Source organism: Monomorium pharaonis, chromosome 5, assembly GCF_013373865.1.
Source record: "Monomorium pharaonis isolate MP-MQ-018 chromosome 5, ASM1337386v2, whole genome shotgun sequence".
Lineage (NCBI taxonomy): Eukaryota > Metazoa > Arthropoda > Insecta > Hymenoptera > Formicidae > Monomorium > Monomorium pharaonis.
The window spans coordinates 27,604,610-27,626,368 of NC_050471.1; the positions used below are offsets into that span (position 1 = coordinate 27,604,610).

The 21,759-nt window shown below is 30.4% G+C and overlaps 2 protein-coding genes across 2 annotated transcripts; one reads left to right on the top strand and one right to left on the bottom strand.

Moving 5' to 3' along the window:
• The first annotated feature begins 2,091 nt into the window (after positions 1-2,091).
• On the top strand, positions 2,092-6,860 carry LOC105839489 (inactive selenide, water dikinase-like protein). The gene is made up of 6 exons (XM_012685829.3): positions 2,092-2,377; positions 3,192-3,296; positions 3,965-4,226; positions 4,322-4,512; positions 5,041-5,285; positions 5,684-6,860. Exons 1-6 carry the CDS (start codon positions 2,092-2,094, stop codon positions 5,834-5,836), a joined length of 1,242 nt encoding a protein of 413 aa, XP_012541283.1. The 3' UTR covers positions 5,837-6,860.
• A 496-nt stretch (positions 6,861-7,356) lies between these two features.
• On the bottom strand, positions 7,357-21,759 carry LOC105839490. The gene is made up of 21 exons (XM_036287528.1): positions 21,108-21,759; positions 18,326-18,512; positions 18,057-18,166; positions 17,286-17,376; positions 16,638-16,832; positions 16,393-16,459; positions 16,078-16,204; positions 15,886-15,970; positions 15,694-15,806; positions 15,343-15,580; positions 14,487-14,824; positions 11,146-11,326; positions 10,914-11,023; positions 10,008-10,098; positions 9,552-9,746; positions 9,301-9,367; positions 8,972-9,098; positions 8,780-8,864; positions 8,587-8,699; positions 8,232-8,469; positions 7,357-7,697 (listed from the first exon to the last, which is right to left on the bottom strand). The coding sequence occupies exons 2-21, from the start codon at positions 18,501-18,503 to the stop codon at positions 7,357-7,359; spliced, it is 3,090 nt and encodes a 1,029-aa protein (XP_036143421.1). The 5' UTR covers positions 18,504-18,512; positions 21,108-21,759.

The window sequence follows — 21,759 nt, forward strand, 5'->3', positions numbered from 1 at the left end:
TCTCATATAATCTTATCCAAGTTTCAAAATATCGCCTGTGACAGTGATCTTACGCCACGGGTCCGTTGATGGTTTGAACACGATGTAAATGTTTGATCCGCAAACACAGTACAGTTTGTTTAAGCAAGGCTACTGGATGCAAGTCGTTCATGATTATTTGAATCTTAAATGCAAATGAAAATTGTTCGAAATCGAATCAATACTCGTACGATTACGAGAAACAGTTGCAGATGATTCTCAAATGTCTCTCTGTGCGAAAGTATAGAATCACGTGAAACGTAATCGCGGTGGAACTCGTAAGGAGTAGACCGTAGCATGATTTGCGCGGGAAACGTTGTGAAGGGAGGCGAGTGCCGGCGCGATCGGCCAGGTAGCATTCCAAGACGATCGTACGCCACATATTTCGCGCGTCCATTTCGCGGAGGTCTTTTGTCGACAATTTTTTCAACATCTACCGCAGCACCCGTCGAATTTTCGTATAAGTAACGAGATTTTTGCAAAATTTTGCTTTACAAATCGCCGCGTTTTGAACAAATCCTTAAATATAATAAATTTATAACAAAATATACTGCAGTTATAAACACAACTATGTAAATCCATAAATAAATTATATACATCTTACCTTTGTGATACTATATATTATAGAATCGATAACTGACATAAATTACATTTAGAATGTAAAGTAATTTAGACAACTTTTCTTGGTAGCAATAAAATCTTCGCCTTATTTATTTTCCACGGTGTATAAATTAATGTAAAATCCCGATACGGAGAAGACGTAGGAGAATCACTGCTGGCCCACCGGCACGCTGATTGGCTTGCCGCGATAACGTATACCCGAGTCGAATGACAGAGTCGAGCTCCCAGAAACGACCAATGATCGTCTTGATCCGCGACGACAGATCGCCTCGGTGGGTATATGTATATCAGCCTTGGTACTTCGGCCGATATCGTCAAGTGGTGTTAGTGGCGCGCACACATCGACATCGGCGGACAAGTCGGAGCGGGGCATATCGGCCAGCTCCGGGCCGCTAAAGTAAGAATGGCTCGTCTGAGCTAGGGATCAATGCAGATTAAATATGAATATCCTTGGTATCCGACGTCGAGCGATTACACCGGTAACGAAACACACGTCGATTCCCAAACGTCGCGACAACGAGATTCTCTGCTATACAGACGAACGTCTGTTTAATTCTTACGATCGTTTTGATAATTTAAATTGTACACTAAAAAGAAAAAAAGACGACCCTTTTAAAGATTGCAATTAAGTATATTAAGGCAGATGAATAAATTGTTCATTATAATAGATAAGCAGTAGATCTACTTTTCTTCAATGTGAACACAAGGGAAAGGGAAAAGGTTGTTTTGTACATCGAACGACAGCTGTTTCTCCTGCTAATTTTCAATTTTCGAATATACCGCGATGTTCAGGGGGCTCGCGAAAGCCGCGTGGCCTCGGAGGGGAATCGTCTATCGTCCTTCGGACGGAAAGCGAGCTCGGCCGGAGTCGAGCGTATAGTCCGCCGGGGTGGGGGGGCGAGAATACGGCGCGGTACGCTCCTGCGGGGACGGGCGCGCGTGCGCGAGTTCGAAATCGACCAATCGGCGCGCGCGGCCGACACCGTGGCGGTGGCACCGTGGGGCGCGCTCGCTCGCGCCCTCGGTATCGCCGTGCCGGCGTTACCGCGTCCATTTTGTCGGCGCGTACGGTCCCGGTTAGTCGACGCCGGTGCGGGAACAGTATAATTCCCATTTGCTGCGAGTTCGCGCGCGGGAGATCCAGTGGCTGTCCTTCGGCGGCGTTCGCGTTCGTCGACGGTGAAGTTACGGGGCGGCGTAGAGCACACCGGGTGCCGGCGTAGACGGTTGCGCGCGGCGCGCGCGCGCGCGTGTGTGTGTGTGTGTGTGTGCGCGCGTGGGGAAAAAAGCGCGAGGAAACCGGTCGACGGTTCGGCCACGTTGTTCGGCCGTGATTATCGGCGCGGTGAGTCCAGCGACGTGCCGGCAAGGGCGTAAACCGCGGTGAAAATCGACGTGTCTGCTCCGGATCTTGGGGCCCTCCCCCCCCGCCGAATCGGACCGCACGGCAAGATGGCGGAGTTGCAGGGCACCCCGGTGGCACAGGACGCCCTGGCCGTGGCGCAGCTCGAGCTCGAGGGGAATCCGAATGCCCTGGGGCTGCGCAGGCCGTTCGACCCGGTGGCGCATGATCTCGATGCGTCCTTCCGCCTGACGCGGTTCGCCGATCTGAAAGGATGAGGGTGCAAGGTCCCTCAGGAGGTTCTTTCGAAACTCCTCGAGGGACTTCAGACCGACGACGCGTCCGCACAGGACCACGAGCATGCCCACTTCATGCATATGGCCATTCCGCGCATCGGTGAGTAGGAGAGTTCGCGCGGGCACGTTAGCGAGCGAGTTCTACAACGCTCGTTACGACGCGCTCGCGAGCCGACATCTTTGATCACCGTATATATATTTTCCCTCTCTTTCTCTCTCTCCCTCTTGCTTTCTTCGTCTCGCATATTTGCATAGAAATGCTCCTTGTGCTCCGAATTGCTTTTTTCCTGTTCTTTCGCTTTCAAGAAAAAAATATGTGATCTGACTTAGTACTCCTACCTTTTGGAAAATTTTGATTATGAAACGGGAGACAGAAGCCTGCTTGAGATTCCTTTCGAGTTCTTTCTCGATTTATCATGGGGCCTAAGAGCGCCGCAAGGCAGTCCTGCTGTAACATGGCGGACCGCCAATGTCGTCTCCCGCCCAATTTTTCCCGGCATCTGGAGCGCAAATGTTCTCAACCTGTTATTTTGAATTTTTAACACTTGAGCGATATGGAATTATTAAATTATTTAAATATTATCTAATTGCAATTTTTATAGCCTATTGTCTGAAATGTTTCCAAAATATTTTTGGAGCAAATTGTACAAATTCCTCATTTTTTCCTCATTTTTTAATATTATATATTTTAAATACACAGTTTATAGATATAATATTTTTAATATCTTAAATAAATAAAATTAAGGTGCGCGGTTATATATAATTTAAAATATTTGTTTTTCTTGTTTATTTTTTTTATATTAAAGAATTTACTTTTGAATGAAAGATATATATATATATATATATATATATATATATATATATATATATATATGTACTAATATATAATCTAATAAAATATTGTAATATTTCAGGCATTGGCATGGATTCCTCTGTGACTCCATTAAGACATGGCGGGCTTAGCCTGGTACAGACTACAGACTTCTTTTACCCACTAGTCGACGATCCTTACATGATGGGTAAGAAAGAGGCTGATTAAAGATGTGCGAACCAGGCATTTACGAGGCTAAGTCGAATCAAACTTTTAATAGCATGTTTGAATTGAATCTCTTTGATATGAATACAAATCAAGTTGAATCAAATTTTCTAAAATTTACATGCTAATTTTAAATATAATAAAATATTTTTAATAACATTGCAGATTTTTTTTTAATTGACTCATTGATGTGATTCAAAATTCTCGAACTATTTGCATACTTCTTTGGAAAGATAAGAAACGATAAGAATGTATGAAATGTTACATGACCAAGTTAAATCTATCTAACGTAGACATGCAAATATTTATATTAAGGAAAGTTATTGGTACACCACTTGTTTTTGGATAGTATTTCTTAAACAAAAACTTAAGAAAAAGAAACTAAATATAAACTAAATAAAAACAATTTAAACTAGAACTAGTTTTCTATTAGGTATAGTAATTTTTACAATACTGGGTTTTTATTTCTTTATCTGAAGAGATAATTCAAATAAATTGTAATGTTTTTATCAGTATTAATACAATACAGTGTTTTGTTTCCAAGAAATAAGGGAATATCACTTTAGGAGGCTTATTTTCGACGTTATTAGCGACCTTTACAATTTTGTTTGTTATTTCGTCTTCTTCATTGCTATGGGAGGTGTCTTCTAGGTAAAATTGCGTGCAGCAATGTCCTCAGCGATCTTTACGCGATGGGTGTCACGGACTGCGACAACATGTTGATGTTGCTGAGCGTTAGCACGAAGATGACAGAGAAAGAGCGTGACGTCGTTGTGCCGCTGATCATGAGAGGATTCAAGGATTCCGCTCTGGACGCGGGCACCACAGTGACGGGTGGTCAGACAGTTGTGAATCCCTGGTGCACCATTGGTGGAGTGGCTACCACTGTTTGTCAACCAAACGAGTATATCGTGTACGTAATTAATTATGATTAATTATAATTAGCGATGATATCTGCATTGTTAGATTTGGCACTAAGCTTCTTTATGACTGCTTTTGTTTATTTAGGCCGGATAATGCTGTAGTTGGGGACGTATTGGTTTTAACGAAGCCCCTTGGTACACAAGTTGCCGTCAATGCGCACCAATGGCTTGATCAGCCTGACCGTTGGAATAGAATCAAGCTCGTAGTGAGCGAAGAGGATGTACGAAAAGGTTATCAACGTGCAATGGACAGTATGGCCAGGTTGAACAGAACAGGTAATGATATAATATTGATATGAAACATACAAACTACTAAATTTTTAATTTAAATAATAAATTTTCTGCTCAATTTGGAATTAATAATTTCTCTAAATGAAAGTATTGAGGAAGATCATCGAGAATACCTTAACTTTTCAAATTTCTTAATTTTTTAATTAAACCTTAAGTTATAGTTTCATTAAAATGCTATAATATGATGAAACCGATTTATGCTCATATTTATAGTCAGGCCTTATACTTAAGGCCTCCTTAAATTCATCTTTAGATACTTTGCAGCTAATGAAATAATTCACAGAGTATCCAAAGATAAACTTAAGGAGGCCTTAAATATAAGGTTTGACTATGAACGGGCATTAGAGTTTTTTATTTTTGAGTAATAAAATTAATATGAATAAGAATGTGAGTGTTGTTTGTCTAGAATATTTTATTTAAAAGTGTAATTTTGAAATATTTTATTTAAAAAATAAAACAACATAATTTTTTGTTAAATTAGTTAAAATTAATTACAATTGTTTAATTTTATAGCTGCTAGACTGATGCATAAATATAATGCGCACGGAGCTACGGACGTCACCGGTTTCGGTCTTCTGGGTCATGCTCAAAATCTAGCAAAGCATCAAAAGAATGAAGTCTCCTTTGTTATTCATAATCTCCCTGTTATCTCCAAGATGGCTGCAGTAGCAAAGGCATGCGGAAATATGTTCCAGTTATTGCAGGGTCACTCAGCTGAGACTAGTGGTGGTTTACTCATTTGCCTTCCTCGAGAACAGGTTAATAAGTTGTTCGTCAAATCGTATTATATTATCAAATTTATAAGAATAGTCATAAAACATTTTATAAGTGGAATATTAACACATAGGATTGCACAGCTTAATATTAAGCATTTGTTTGTTTTCCTGTCAATACAGTAGAATATCTCGTATTCGTGAGATTTTCTAAAGAACGACAGGTATATAAACGGGAGGATACTTCTGCTATTTATTGTTAAATATATTTAGTTTCATAATCCCCCTACAAATATAGAGTTATATTTATTATGAATTAATTTAGATCAGTTGTATTGATATTTTAAAAAGTGTATGAATTTAATCAGCAGAGACCGAGATTAGGTGTAGTTTTAAGTTACAAAATTGATACGATTTCTTACACTATAAATTGTCTTCTGCAGGCTGCAGCGTATTGTAAAGACATCGAAAAACAAGAAGGTTATCAAGCATGGATTATTGGTATCGTGGAAAAGGGCCTTCGTACGGCTAGAATAATCGACAAACCGCGAGTAATTGAAGTTCCGGCTAAGGAAAAAGACGGAGAGCTCTGGTAAAAAAAAAGGCCCAGGCATATCTCACAATTTGCCTCCTCAATTATATACGTTATATACGTTTATATATTTGCAAAAATAGCACGCGTACACACTTGACAGCGCTTTTACGTGCACCACAGATGAAAAAAATTATTTAGTACATATATCTGTACCCTTGTGGAAAAAATCACAATTTAGGTGGTATTAAAATCTTGATTATTAAATCACAAAGCTTTGGAGTCAAATCGTTATACAGATCATCCAGTTGTTTACTATGACTGATCAAATGTTGTCTACTACGACGAGATGATTTTTGCGGTTTGATAATACTCGACTTGGTAATAGTGAATACCACATCATGTTTATTCTAAGTACTTTTACCTATATCTTGTAGAGAGAATTCCTTTTCTTGTTTTTTCCATGCTGATGACATGTAAAATTGTAAGTTAGTTTAAAGAGAAACGGTTCTTGAGCCAAGCAAAGTTAAGAAATAATAAATTTCATATTTTTAAGATTAAGGTAGCACTAAGTTTTCAGACTAGACAGCTTCAAAACCGCAATCCTGATAAAAATATTTGAATAGCATATTATATATACATATATAAATATATATATATCGGGTGGCGAATTTGGGTACTCGGTAACGGTGTTTGAGAAATACTGATGATTGCAGAGATGTATGAGATATATTTTATAAGATTCAAAATACAAAATGACTGCGTAGTATGCGTTATTTTATTTAACAAATTGACTAAATTAGAATGACAAAGGTTTTTATCATGCGAAAAAGATGTTAAATAAGTACCATGTACACAATAGTAGACTTATTTTCTCGTATTTCGGAATATGATCTAAAAATTTTCAGTGGAGCACCATACGCATACCCAGGCATGAAGTCCAAAAACATGAAGGCCTTCTAATAGTCTTCTATGCATACGTATGAATAATTCAAAGAAATAAATTGAGCACAGGTCCTAATGTTGTATTACTTTTTCATATGAATAAAGTGCTACTTTGTCAATAAAATTAATTAAGTGTCCTGTTACATCTCTATAATTTTTTGAAGAGTGTGAAAATATTCCTCATAGTAGCTTATTATTTTCACATACACATGAAATATATTACATATCTATTTTTTTACTCTTCAAAGAACTCGTGGATGCATTTTATGGTTTTATACATCATTTGAATTTCTATAAGTGCAGCATGTTCTCGCCAATTTTCAAGATATTCTTTAAGCTTCATAAATTTTATTTTATCATATTAAGGAGATTAAGGTCTACAAAAACCACTATTTCTTTTAATCACATCTTTGTATAATAATGCATATTATAAAAGTGTTTGCACTGACATTATGTTACAGATACTAATATTCAATTTTTGTGGATTAGATATATCACATGTAAGAATATGTGCATTATGTATATATACAATATACACACAAAAAAACTTACCGAAACAAATTTGTATATAATTTTTTTATTAATCTTTCTATAAAAATCACCTTTCTTATAAAAAGCATGTATTTACAGACGAATTGTTCATTTTTTCGACGTGAAATGCATGGATACTTCTTCATTTGGTTGCAAAATGAGAGAACCACCATATTGAATCGCATCAACCGTTTTCACGCTTTTCACCCTCCATTTTCTGAGAATAGCAATCAACACAATTTTTTCTTCGAGTAGGGCGAATTTCTGGCCTATACAGTTTCTCGGTCCAGCGCTGAACGGAACGTAGGCGTACGGATGCCTATGCTTCGAGTTTTCCGGAAGGAAGCGATCTGGATCAAACTTTATTGGATCCGGCCAAATCTTCGAGTTTCGATGTGTCAACATAAGTCCTAATACAACAGTGCTATCTTTTGGAATCGTATATTTATCTAAAATAAAAAAAAATAATTATAAACCAAACTTGTGTGTCGATAAAACATTGACTATCTTTGTCAACGTAAGCATTTTTATGAAAATTGGTCAATGTTGTCAATTTGTCAAAACAAGCATGAAATGATTCATTGTATTACATTGTATCCTCTGTGTCGCTTGGAAAACGATTATAGTTAAAAAATTAATATGATCCATTAATCGCTTTTACAAACTTATTTTTAGTGCCAAAAAGTCTAATAATTATTTAGTTCGACTTATGGTCTATAAAAAAATGTTACATTTATCAGTGTTCTCAATCTTTAGTTATCTTCAGCTTAATTATTAATGTGATACATTATCTTTATAAGAGAAATTTCATTTGTTTAGTTTTTAATAAATAAATAAGAAATTTATTCTTTAAGTACTAAACCCCCCAAAAAAACTTTAAAAAACATTTCCCGAATTATTTAACTGCTTTACAAATACATTTACATGCAATTATAAAATAAATTTCTTAAACTCTTATCTCAACTCTTAAAGCTATATTTTACCCAATTTTATATCTTCTGTGAGTTTCCTCGAAATTAAAGGTACACTCGGAAAAATGCGGAGAGTCTCTTTTATGACTCTGTCGAGATAATTTAATTGCGACAACTCCTTTAAACTGGCTGGTTTTTCCGAATCTCCGAAAACCTCTTTGAGTTCTTCGTGAACCTTTTCCTGATGCTCGAGATTATTGCCCAACAGAAAAAGAGCCCAAGTTATCGCGACCGCAGTTGTGTCGTGTCCCTGTCATTTTTATATTATTATATACGTTACTTGTAGAGATATCTTATCGACTTGAATAAGACAAAATTTTATATTGAGAAAATTGGAGAATTTTTATTTGAATTTCGAATATCTCACCTCAAACATGAACGTGTCAACTTGCGCTCTTAACTCATCATCGGTCAAGGGAGCGTCGTCTTTCGCATTCTGATCTAATAATAAGTCTAGGAACGCTTTCCTTTTCCGGTTACCTAATACAAAAAATTTTATTAAATACGCGAAAAAAGAAAAAAAATATGTAAAGATAAGTAATCGAAATTCACAACGATACCTATATTAAATTCATGGTCCTCATTTTCAGTCTCCGATGTATGACAGTTTTGCAATTGTCGTTCAGCTTTTCTCTTACTTATCACCTAAAATTTATTACGTTCATTGTAAATATCTAAATTTTTTAAATGAAACAATATAAAAAAGTTTTTGGAAATTCTGACATTATTTTAGATTTCTTTCTTTCTTCTACCTTTGTCGTAAACCTATGCATTATATCAAGGGCTGATTTAAACTGCTTCCCTGAAGGCATTAAATAGTACAATGAATTAATCCAGTACCATGGTCGAAGTACTCGTTCTATTATTAAGTGGGATGCTCTATAAGTATCAAAATATGATTGGCGTTTAATGTACTAACTTATTTACTAATTATATGCGTAATGAGTATATAATATTATAACCATATAATATTATAACCATATAATTAATTTTTAAAGTTAATAGTTAATTGTTAATATAGTTAAGTTATAAAATATTTGTTGATTTGATAACAATAACAATAACAATATTGAAAACCAACTCATGTACTGCTGATGCATATTGGGTTGTGACTTCTTGAGCATGTATGTCCACACCCATTGCTGTTTCTGCAAGATAATTACTATAGTAATTAGTGAATTTAAATAAATGTTTATATTTACATCTTTTTAATTTTTTATAAGAATGGCTAATAAAATTAGAGTTGTAATGTATAAAATGTATTGTATTAATAAATGTCTTTTCGAAAAATGTTATATTTTATATAAATTGAGAAAAATAGAGAATAATTACCGCAGATAATATCAAGAGTAGCATTGACAACAAGTGGAAAAATATCAAAGGCTTTCTCAGGATCTTCGTCTATTTTTCTTTCGAGACATTTTGTTAAGATCTCTGCTTTTTCAAAGAGAACCACAGCAAATTGATCCAATATACTATAATGAAACGTTGGCCCAATGAGTTTTCTATCGTGGAACCATTGTTTTCCTAGCAGCATTAAAATGTGACAGGTTTATGTAACATGTTTATGTTAAAAAGATAAGACTAAAATGCATTTTTAGTGTTACGTTACAACTACAGAATACAAATTCGTGTATATCTGTATTAGAAAAGAAAAGAAACTGTTTTTATATTATTGCTCACTCTATTTCCATAAGTTAAAGTAGAGGAAATAATGTATTTTTATTAAGATTTTAAATGCATGAGAAATGTATAATAGATAAATATGTGATTTTATTATGCATTTACCTGTAGAAGTCAAAAGTCCGTTGCCCAACCATTCTGCCACAATGTCATAAGGTATCCCTTTTGTGATATTTACGGTGCTCGAAAGAATAACCTGTAAACGTTTGAAAGTGATGTAATAATATCTAATAATATTTAAAATGGAAATATAACATATATATTTTTAATGACGTAATACATTTCATGCAATAAATTTTGTAAATTATAAACACTAAAGATCGAGACTCATTAATTATGGCTACTAATATTATTTTAAAATTTTTATAATATCTATAAATTATCTCGCTATACAATGATAAATAAATTTCTATTCAGCAATTTTTCGTACAGTTAAATCAGACTTGTAAAAAGTAAAATATTATGTTTTAGGATAAATATTTTATTTAGAATAAATTTTTATAAATAAATTTATAGAGCAAAAATTTAACATTTTTTATTTTCTCTTTATTAATAAAACAAATATATTAACCCAGACAACACAATGTCCAAAATTATGACATAAGACATCTTAAAGACGTCTTTTGGACGTCTTTTAGACATCTTTTAAAAAATATGACATAACATGTAAGAGACATATTAAAGACGTCTTATGTCCCGATTTTGAACATTGTGTTGTCTAGAAATATACTAAATAATTAATTATACAATAATCTTTCTCCTTTTAATTTCTATCTTTAAATTGAAATCCAACTTAGGAATAAATTTCTGAATATTTGCGAACGTTTTATACTAGTTTTATAAAAATACGTTTTATCGTAATCGCTACAACAATTGTTGTTTATATAATATATTAGACAAAAGCTATTTTAATATTTCTTTGCTTTAGGAAAATTATGATAACGGCAATTTTCTTTAATTGTCGCAGAAACATAAAGAATAATATTTTTAGTAAACAAATTTAGTATTTACCTCTAAATATTCTGGTTTATACACGTTAATAAAAGGCGTGCTTCCAAGCCATTGTACGAATAATCCTCCTTGAGTATCCTCCATAAACCTTAGAAACCATTTCATGCGTTCTAACAATTATAGATTTATTAATGTTTATAAATAACAAATTTTTTTTAATTGCGCGTGAAAATATGCAGATGATACTTGTACAAAAAAATAATATTAAAATTATATGTATATAGTTCCTTACCATAATGAGATAATTTCATTATCTCAAATTTCATTCCAATAAAAGGATATCCGCCGGTTTGGGGAATATGTTTAAGTTTTTGTCGAAGAACATACTGACGATGTACTATTGACGAAACTGCGAAAATTACAATAATGCAAAGAGTAAATACTACCAAAAAGATGAAATCCATTCTCGTAATCTGCGAACATTTCAAATAATTTAAGTTAAATACAAATAAATAAATACATGATTAAATTTGATGAAATTAGATTAATATTATAATTATCAAATAAAAAATTGCATCAATAATTTCATTATTGGTGTATTTTTAATATTGATTTAAAATATTTCTCAAAGATTCGATAGAGTCATATACACAGAGAATATACTTTATGTTAACAAAATTTATTACTAGAATTGAGCTGTCGTTAAAGATAATAAATATAATCAACGAAAAATCTTTATTGATTATATGAACACTATGTTTTTTGTTCAATTTTTTTAAAAATAAATTATTTAGCAATAAATATTTTATGTAACTTTTTTCACCGTTTAAATGTTCATAAAGCTTTATTGAACACACACACAAGCACACACACACACACGCGCGCGCGTATTTTCACTATCGTTCAGTATTTTTCAGTATTTGTAAGTGTTAAATTTATTTTTCTCCAAATGGTCAAATATAAATTCGAATAATCTCGGATGTCATAGTACTTTATAGATAGAATAGAGAGGCATCCAAGATATATTGAAAAATAACAAGCTCGATACGGTAGTTCTCTCGGTCGTATTCGTTTATTAATTTATTTTCGAGCAATGAACAGTTGATAATATGAATAATATTTGGATAGTATTTACTTGTGTGAATAATTTGTTGAGTTTTTTAAAAATGCCGAAAGTGAAGAAAAATAAAAACGTGTTAGTGAAAATTTGGATTGATCAAATTGGCGATAAATATTTAACATATGATGGAAATTCTTTTTACTGAAGTGATGTAATAATAAACGGATAAATAAATAATATTATTAAATAAATAACATTTGAGATCAATCTTATTAAAATTATATTTTTTTTGTTTCACGGATGGAGAATTATTATAAAAATAAAATTCCATGCATGGACAATAGAACATATTTAAAAATTGCCTTTCAAATAAATTACTAGTATTATTGTATATACCTAATAACATTCTCTTTCAGCAAACCTATTAATTATTATTCTTTCATTTAATTTGACAATTAATGCTTTCAAATATTTTAATAATATTTAGAAAGTATAAACTATTGATTATACTTACCGTCTCTAATGTCAGCGTTAGTATTTCCATGACACTTTAATTATTTATCAGCACTTTTAACAACTGATTAAATATCTCAGCTTTGACACTTGTTACAATTTATATTTTATGACTTAAATTTAATCTTATTTTATTAAATAATATTATGATATAATAGCCAATTTTAATAATATAACTTTTGTAAAAACAGTTATATTAAAGATTATATTAAAAAATAATATTTAGAAATTTACAAGGAAGATTGTAAAGACTACTTCCATTCTAAATTCAATCACGGAATGAGATACAAAATCCGCGGAGTCTTGTTTTTCTATATCCCTTCTTTTTTATTCTATGACACTCAATTCTGCATTGATAAACACTTACACGACGATTGGACAACTGAACACTTAATTTTTTCTGAAATCTCCAGTATCTCTCACATTTTATAAATATTGTGCTATAAATAACGCTTTTATAACTGACGAGAATGGAAGTAACTATTAAACTATTTGTATTTAAAAATGCAATAACGCACATGCTTAATGTATAATACTATGTAGGCAACCAAAAGTCGGTCTTAGATACTACAGAATATAATTCCTATTTTTGTCACATTATAAGATGTAATATTATAATTCATTATTATGATTAGCTTCCTACGTCTTCATCATCTTCATTATACTTAGAATTAATTGCATATTTTTTGCTCAATCAGTTCAGGCAGCATTATATAAAAATTTTTTTCTCATGCTTTATTTACATTTAAAATAGGATATGCAAAAATCTTCTTATAAATTTAAATAAAGCACGAGAAAAAAGATTTATATAATGCTGCTTGAACTGAATTTCTAAATATAAACGGTTTAATTGTTGCTTCTATTCTCGTCAGTTACAAAAGCGTTATTTATAACACATTACGGATTAATTATTTCTCGATGATGTATAATAAAGTGTGTCTTACATTATTTAACGGCAAATTAATTTAGAATTTTGTTTGATCAACTTATTGTTTTATTAAAATAAATATAAAAATAAGAAATATATGTGAATGTTTCAATATCACAGCCGCAAATGTATGTGACAATCCAACAATTGTATCATAGTAGATAGCGATTATCATAACACGAGCTGATAAATATAAAAAATATTTTTGTCCATAATTGAAGAATAAGCAAATTGTTATCATTAAACAGAGACGGGAGTAAAGTGCGTCGAATAAAACACTTATCTTAGGTAAAAAATTTAAAGCAAAAACGTGTTATATAAGTTTCTATACATCTTAGTTTATTCGCTATTAACAATAACTGATTAATATGTAGCCACATGTAATCGTTTGTTAGCAATGAATGAATTAAGATACATATTATATTAAATTAATATAAGTATAATATTAAGTACTACTGATTAATATTATATATTTTATTATATGTTTTAATATTATATGTTTCACGTAATATAAAAGAAATATCTTTGTTACCAAAAGGCGTTTTTTTTAACTTGAACGGCGAAATGTCTGCTTCGGTTTCATGGCAAAAACGATTGGAAAATATACATGAAAAGTTTCAAAATCCATTCGTTGTGATTAATTTTACCGAAAGAAAAATATTATTGTGCAATATTATCAATAATTGTTGTGTGTAAAAGGAAGCGCTGGCTTTTTTTATTAATTTTGATTTTGATTGACATTTTACTCACATGTTGAATCATAATCGCAATGTCATAGCGCGACATGGCAGACATATTTCAGTATTATAAAATACACATATATAATGTTAAAAATAAATACGTAAAAAATAATTTTCACTATATCTAATAAAATCTCAATTTTCTATTGTTTATTATTTACAATCAATTTGTAACCAATATTTTTAATTAAAAATTTCTGAAAAAATTTACGTAAACAGCAATTATACTGTTAAATTATACTATAGCATGTATAATAAAGTTATAAACTATAACTTTATTATACATGCTATAACAAAAAACTTACTAAAAAAATTTGTACATAATTTTTTTTTATTAATCTTTTTATAAAAATCACCTTTCTTATAAAAAGCATGTATTTACGAAGTGTTCATTTCTTTGGCGTGAAATGCATGGGTACTTCTTCATTTGGTCGCAAAATGATAGAGCCGCCACACTGAATCGCGTCAACCGTTTTCACGCTCTTCACTTTCCACTTTCTGAGAATAGCAGTCAACACGATTTTCTCTTCGAGTAGGGCGAATTTCTGGCCTATACAGTTTCTCGGTCCAGCACTGAACGGAACGAAGGCGTATGGGTGCCTATGCTTCGAATTTTCCGGAAGAAAGCGATCCGGATCAAACTTTATTGGATCCGGCCAAATCTTCGAGTTTCGATGTGTCATCATAAGTGGTAATATAACATAGACATCTTTTGGAATCGTATATTTATCTAAAATAAAAAAAATTAATTATAAACTGTATCATTGATTATCTTTGTCGACATAAACATTTTTATGAAAATTGGTCAACGTTGTCAATTTGACAAAACAAGCATGAAATGATTTATTGTATTACATTGCATGTTCTGTGTCGTTTGTTGGAAAACGACCATAATGAAAAAATTAATGTGATGCATTAATCTTTTTTACAAGCTTATTTTTAGTACCAAAATAATTAAATAGTCCGGTTTACGGTCTACAAAAAATTTTTACATTTGTCAAACAGTGTTCTCAATCTTTAGTTATCTTTACCTTAATTATTAATCTGGTACATTATCTATGTTTAGAGAAATTACATTTGCTTAATTTTTAATAAATAAATAAGAAATTTATTCTTTAAGTACTAAACCTAAGAAAATACTTTAAAAAACATTTCCCGCATTATTTAATTGCATTACAAATACATTTACATGCAATTATAAAATAAATTTCTTAAACTCTTATCTCAACCCTTAAAGCTATATTTTACCCAATTTTATATCTTCTGTGAGTTTCCTCGAAATTAAAGGTACACTCGGAAAAATGCGGAGAGACTCTTTTATGACTCTGTCGAGATACTTTAACTGCGACAACTCCTGTAAACTAGCTGGTTTTTCAGAATCTTTGAAAACCTCTTTGAGTTCTTCGTGAACTTTTTCCTGATGGTCGAGATTATTGCCCAAGAGAAAAAGAGCCCAAGTTATCGCGACCCCAGTTGTGTCGTGTCCCTGTCATTTTCATATTATTATATACGTTACTTGTAGAGGTATATTATCGACTTGAAGACAAAATTTTATATTGAGAAAATTGGAGAATTTTTATTGAATTTCGAATATCTCACCTCAAACATGAACGTGTCAACTTGCGCTCTTAACTCATCATCGGTCAAGGGAGCGTCGTCTTTCGCATTCAGATCTAATAATAAATCTAGGAACGCTTTCCTTTTCCGGTTACCTAATACAAAAAATTTTATTAAATAAGTGAAAAAAGGAAAAAATATGTAAAGATAAGTAATCGCAATTTATAACGATACCTATATTAAATTCGTGGTCCTCATTTTCAATTTCCGATGTATGACAGCTTTGCAATTGTCGTTCAGCTTGTCTCTTACTTATCACCTAAAATTTATTACGTTCATTGTAAATATCTAAATTTTTTAAACGAAACAATATAAAAAAGTTTTTGGAAATTCTGACATTATTTTAGATTTTTTTCTTCCATCTACCTCTGTTGTAAATCCATGCATTGTATCAAGTGCTGATTTAAACTGCTTCCCTGAAGGCAGTAAATAGTATAATGAATTAATCCAGTACCATGGTCGAATTACTCGTTCTATTATTGAGTGGGATGCTCTATAAGTATAAAAATGGCGTTTAATGTACTAACTTATTTACTATTTATATGCGTAATAAGTATATAACCATGTAATATTACAACCATATAATTAATTTTTAAAGTTAATAGTTAATTGTAAATATAGTTAAGTTATAAAATAGTTGTTGATTTGATAACCATAACAATAACAATATTGAAAACCAACTCATGTACTGCTGATGCATATTTGGTTGTGACTTCTTGAGCATGTATGTCCACACCCATTGCTGTTTCTGCAAGATAATTACTATATTAGTGAATTTAAATAATTGTTGATATTTACATCTTTTTAATTTTTCATAAGAATGGCTAATAAAATTAGAGTTGTAATGTATAAGATGTATTGTATTAATAAATGTTTTTTCGAAAAATGTTATATTTTATATAAATTGAGAAAAATAGAATAATTACCGCAGATAATATCAAGAGTAGCATTGACAACAAGTGGAAAAATATCAAAGGCTTTCTCAGGATCTTCGTCTATTTTTCTTTCGAGACATTTTGTTAAGATCTCTGCTTTTTCAGAGATAACCACAGCAAATTGATCTAATATACTATAATGAAACGTTGGTCCAATGAGTTTTCTATCGTGGAACCACTGTTTCCCTAAAGCAGCATTAAAATATGAGATGTTTATGTTATAATGATAATAAGAACTGTAAAGTTAATTAAAGAACGTGTAGTTTAGTTAATTATCTCTTTAATTTTTAAAGCAAAAGAAGTTTTCTTCTTTTTCTGTATATTAACAATAGATGTTAATAAGTGGATAGATCATAGTTTCAAGAAAACTGCAGTTTTCTAGCACACGACACGAATATTCAATGACTATATAGTTATGATTATTTAAATACCCACAATGACTAAAATGCATTTTTAGTGTTACATTACAACTACGGAATACAAATTCGTGTACATTTGTATTAGAAAAGAAAAGAGACTGTTTTTATATTATTGCTCACTATATTTTTATAAGTTGAAGTAGAGGAAATAATGTATTTTTACTAAGATTTTAAATGCATAAAAAATGTATAATAAGGTTCAATTTTATTATGCATTCACCTGTAGAAGTCAAAAGTCCGTTGCCCAACCATTCTTTTAAAATATTATAAGGAATCCCTTTTGTGATATTTACGGTGTTCGAAAGAATAACCTGTAAACGTTTGAAAGAGATGTAAAAATATTAAATAATATTCAAAAAGGACATATTTAGTAATTATAAACCCTAAAAGGTCTTATTATGGCTACTTATATTATTTCAAAATTTTATAATATTTATAAATTATCTCACTGTATAATGATAAATAAATTTCTATTCAGAACTTTTTTGTACAGTTAAATCGGACTTGTTAAAGATAAATTATAGATAAATTATAAAGATAATATAAAGATAATATAAAATTTATAAAGATAAATTATAGATAAAGCATAAAGATAATATTATGTTTCAGAAAAAATTTTCAATTTCTATAAATAAATTTATAGAGCAAAAATTCAATATTTTCTATTTTCTTTTTATTAATAAAACAAATATATTAACAATATACCAAATAATTAATTATGCAATAATCTTTCTTTTTTTAAATTTTTATCCTTAAATTGAAATTCAACTTAGGAATAAATTTTTGAAGGTTTGTGAATGTTTTATACTATTATTATAAAACTATGTTTTATCGTAATCGCTAATACAATCATTGTTTATATAATATATTAAACAAAAACTATTTAAATATTTCTTTGCTTTAGGAAAATTATGTCGATAGTGGCAATTTTTTCTAATTGTGGCAGAAACACAAAGAATAATATTTTTTAGTAAACAAATTTAGCATTTACCTCTAAATATTCTGGTTTATACACGTTAACAAAAGGCGTGCTCGCAACCCAATGTACGAATAATCCTTTTTGAGTCTCCTCCATAAATCTCAGAAACCATTTCATATGTTCTAATAATTATAGCGTTCTAACAATTTATTAATGTTTATATCATTTCAATTAATGTGCAAACTTATAAACAGCAAACTGTTTTAAGTCGCGTGTGCAAATATACAAATGATACTTGTATAAAAACGTAATATTAAAATTATATGTATATAGTTCCTTACCATAATGTGATAGTTTTATCAGCTCAATTGTTACTCCAATAAAAGGATATCCGCCGGTGTGAGGAATATGTTTAAGTTTTTCTCGAAGAACATACTTATGATAAATTATCGAAAATCGCGAAACTGCGAAAATCGCAATAATGCAAATAGTGCATAATATCAAAAAGATGAAATCCATTCTTATAATCTGCGAACATTTTAAATAATTTAAGTTAAATATAAATAAATGAATTTAATGAAATAAAACTAATGTTATAAATATCAAAAAAAAAAATTCCACCAATAATGTTTTTGCTATTAATGTATTTTTAATATTGATTTAAAATTGATCTCAAAGATACAATTGCGATAAACTTTATATACACATTTTATGTCAACAAATTTATTAATAGAATTGATTAATCGATATAAATTATAATCAGTAAAAAATCTTTATTGTTTATTTAAACATTATGTTTTTGTTAGATTTTTTAAATTAAATAATTTGGCAATAAATATTTTATATAATATTTTTATACTGTATTTAAATTTTTATAAAACTTTATTGTAACATAGATGTGTGTGTGTGTGTGTGTGTGTGTGTGCGTGCGTGTGTGTGTGTGCGTGTGTACACTCAACTTATAAAAATTTTCTATTGGTAAAAGGTATTATAAGAGGACTTACAAGGAAATCTCGCGAACTCGAAAATTCAGATTTTAATGAAACATAAATGTAGAGGGAGTAAATACATGAATTTAGAAATTTTTAGTTGGTGCCCAAAAACGGTTTAAAAGGGTAAAACCACCCTTCAAAGTTGAGACGATTTTTGCAGTTTTTCGATATATCTCGTAAATTCAACAAAATATAAAAAAATGTTTCATACGAAAGTTTTACAGCATAAATACCTCCATTTAACTACGTTATTCATTTTTCAGAAAAAAAATTATAAAAAATTTTTTTTTAATATATAGCCTAGTTAAATAAAGGTATTTATACTGTAAAACTTTCGTATGAAACATTTTTTTATATTTTGTTGAATTTACGAGATATATCGAAAAACCGCAAAAATCGTCTCAACTTTGAAGGGTGGTTTTACCCTTTCAAATCGTTTTTGGGCATCAATTAAAAATTTCTAAATTCATGTATTCACCCCCCTCACATTTATGCCAAGTTTCATTAAAATCAGAATTTACGGATTCTCGCGAGGTTCCCTTGTCAGAGTATTATAAAAATTCATTATTTTCCGCAATCGTGATGAATTTTTACAATACACAGAGTGTTGTAAAAAATAATTTCTGCAATAGGCTGACAATTGCAGAAAATATCGAATTTTTACAATACACAGAGTGTTGTAAAAAATAATTTCTGCAATAGGCTGACAATTGCAGAAAATATCGAATTTTTACAATACACAGAGTGTTGTAAAAAATAATTAATGCAATAGGCTGACAATTGCAGAAAATATCGAATTTTTACAATACACAGAGTATTGTAAAAAATAATTAATGCAATAGGCTGACAATTGCAGAAATATCGAATTTTTACAATACACAGAGTGTTGTAAAAAATAATTAATGCAATAGGCTGACAATTGCAGAAAATATCGAATTTTCCTGAAAAATTTAAATAATTTTTAGATTATTTGCAAGAAGATTGGTTCACAAATCACTGAGTAGTTCACAGTCTTTCAGACATTCAAATATATCCGGATATGTATTATAATTTTTTTTCACTTTATAAAACCTCTTTATATATGTCATTTTTTGTATAACATTTTTTATTTATTTCAATGAGATGTCCTTGTTTGCTGAATTCATCAATCTTAATTTTTACATTTTTTCTTTTTGTTGTTTTAGAGAATGCTACATAAAGTTTACCACAAACAAATTCTGGTTGTGACAAATAAATCCCAACCTTTTCTAAAGTTTTTTCTTGGGATTTATTTATTGTCATAGCAAATGACTCACGAATCGAAAATTGTCTTTGTTTAAATCTAAATGGTAATTCCATATTACTTTTAATTAAATCTATCCTTGGAATGTATACAGTCTGTCCTCTAGCTGGACTAGTTAGAATCTCTGCATAAATAATTTTTTTTTCTAATATGTAACTATTAATCTCGTGCCGTTACAAAGTCCTTTCTTATTATTTAAATTCTTTAATAAGATTATTATAGCACTTTTCAAACACATTTACCAATCAATAAATATTTAAATATATAACTGGTTGCCAAAGGTTTGGATTTTTAATATACATAGTGTTTCATGAAAGTAAATTTAAAAAACAGCCGATTATTTTTTATGACACTGTATATGGAAATTCCAAAACATTAATTTTACTTCACGTAAAATTTGCTTAATTTACAAGAACCATTTGCAAGAAAAGCGGACTAAAAATGACGGAGTAGTTCGCGAACATACAGACATACAGATTTCGTAATTTATTTATATAGATTATTATTTTTGTTCTCATAAATCTACATCTCTATTGATTTCTTCCATGATTACACAATTTTACAAAGTCCTAGACAAAATTTAAAAGTTATATGAAATTACTATTTAATAAAGATACAAGAATCGGCGTGATATTTTTTGTGCTAATTAATGCAAAAATATATAAACGAAATGCGTAATATTACAATCGCATAGTGAGATGAACAAAACGTCTTATTTTATTCAATATCATTATATAAGGTATAGTAGGCAATATAATTATAGTATAATTTTTGTAAAGGAAAAATTGTATTAAAAGTTATATTAAAAAATAATATTTAAGAAATTCTATATAAGGAAGATTATAAAACCTGCTGCCTCCTTTTATTCAAAATTCAATCGTGGGATAAAACTGCAAGATTCGTAGTATCTTTATCCTTTATAACTTTTCTTTATTTCACGTCACTTAATTCCACAATGATAAATAATAACACGACGATTAAATAACTAAATTAAACATTTAGTAACACTTTAATTCTCCAACGTTTTCGTTCACGTTTGATTAATATTGTGCTGTGAACAACGCTTTTATAACAAGATAGAACGGAGGCAATTATACTATTTGCATATGAAAATGCAATAACACGCATTCTTAAGATACTATATAAGCAAACTTGAAGGAGTCTTATAATTAGATAATCAAGATACAAAGTACAAAGTTATAATTCCTATTTTCTTACATTATAAGACGTATTACAATTCATTATTATAATTACTTTTTTACATCTTCATCGTCTTTATTTTACAAATAAATATTTTACTAGAAAAACTTAGCGCTAATGCTAAAATTCAAACGTAAATGAGACTAATAAGAGTATTGACGTGAATTATACAAACTACAACTTTTATACATATGTATGTATGTATAATATATACAAACTTGGTAATAAGAAAATAAACAGCAAACTATAATAATAATATATTATAAAAGTGTGACTGTATTAATAGATATTAATATATTCG

What these genes read in the sequence shown, in the direction of transcription:
- LOC105839490 (XM_036287528.1), bottom strand. Translation starts at nt 18,503, where the DNA reads ATGGATTTCATCTTTTTGATATTATGCACTATTTGCATTATTGCGATT. An exon ending in CACAGAAGATATAAAATTGG is followed by an intron (nt 14,825 to 15,342) that starts GTAAAATATAGC and finishes TTTTTATTTTAG; the next exon opens with ATAAATATACGATTCCAAAA. An exon ending in TGCATAGGTTTACGACAAAG is followed by an intron (nt 8,865 to 8,971) that starts GTAGAAGAAAGA and finishes AATAAATTTTAG; the next exon opens with GTGATAAGTAAGAGAAAAGC.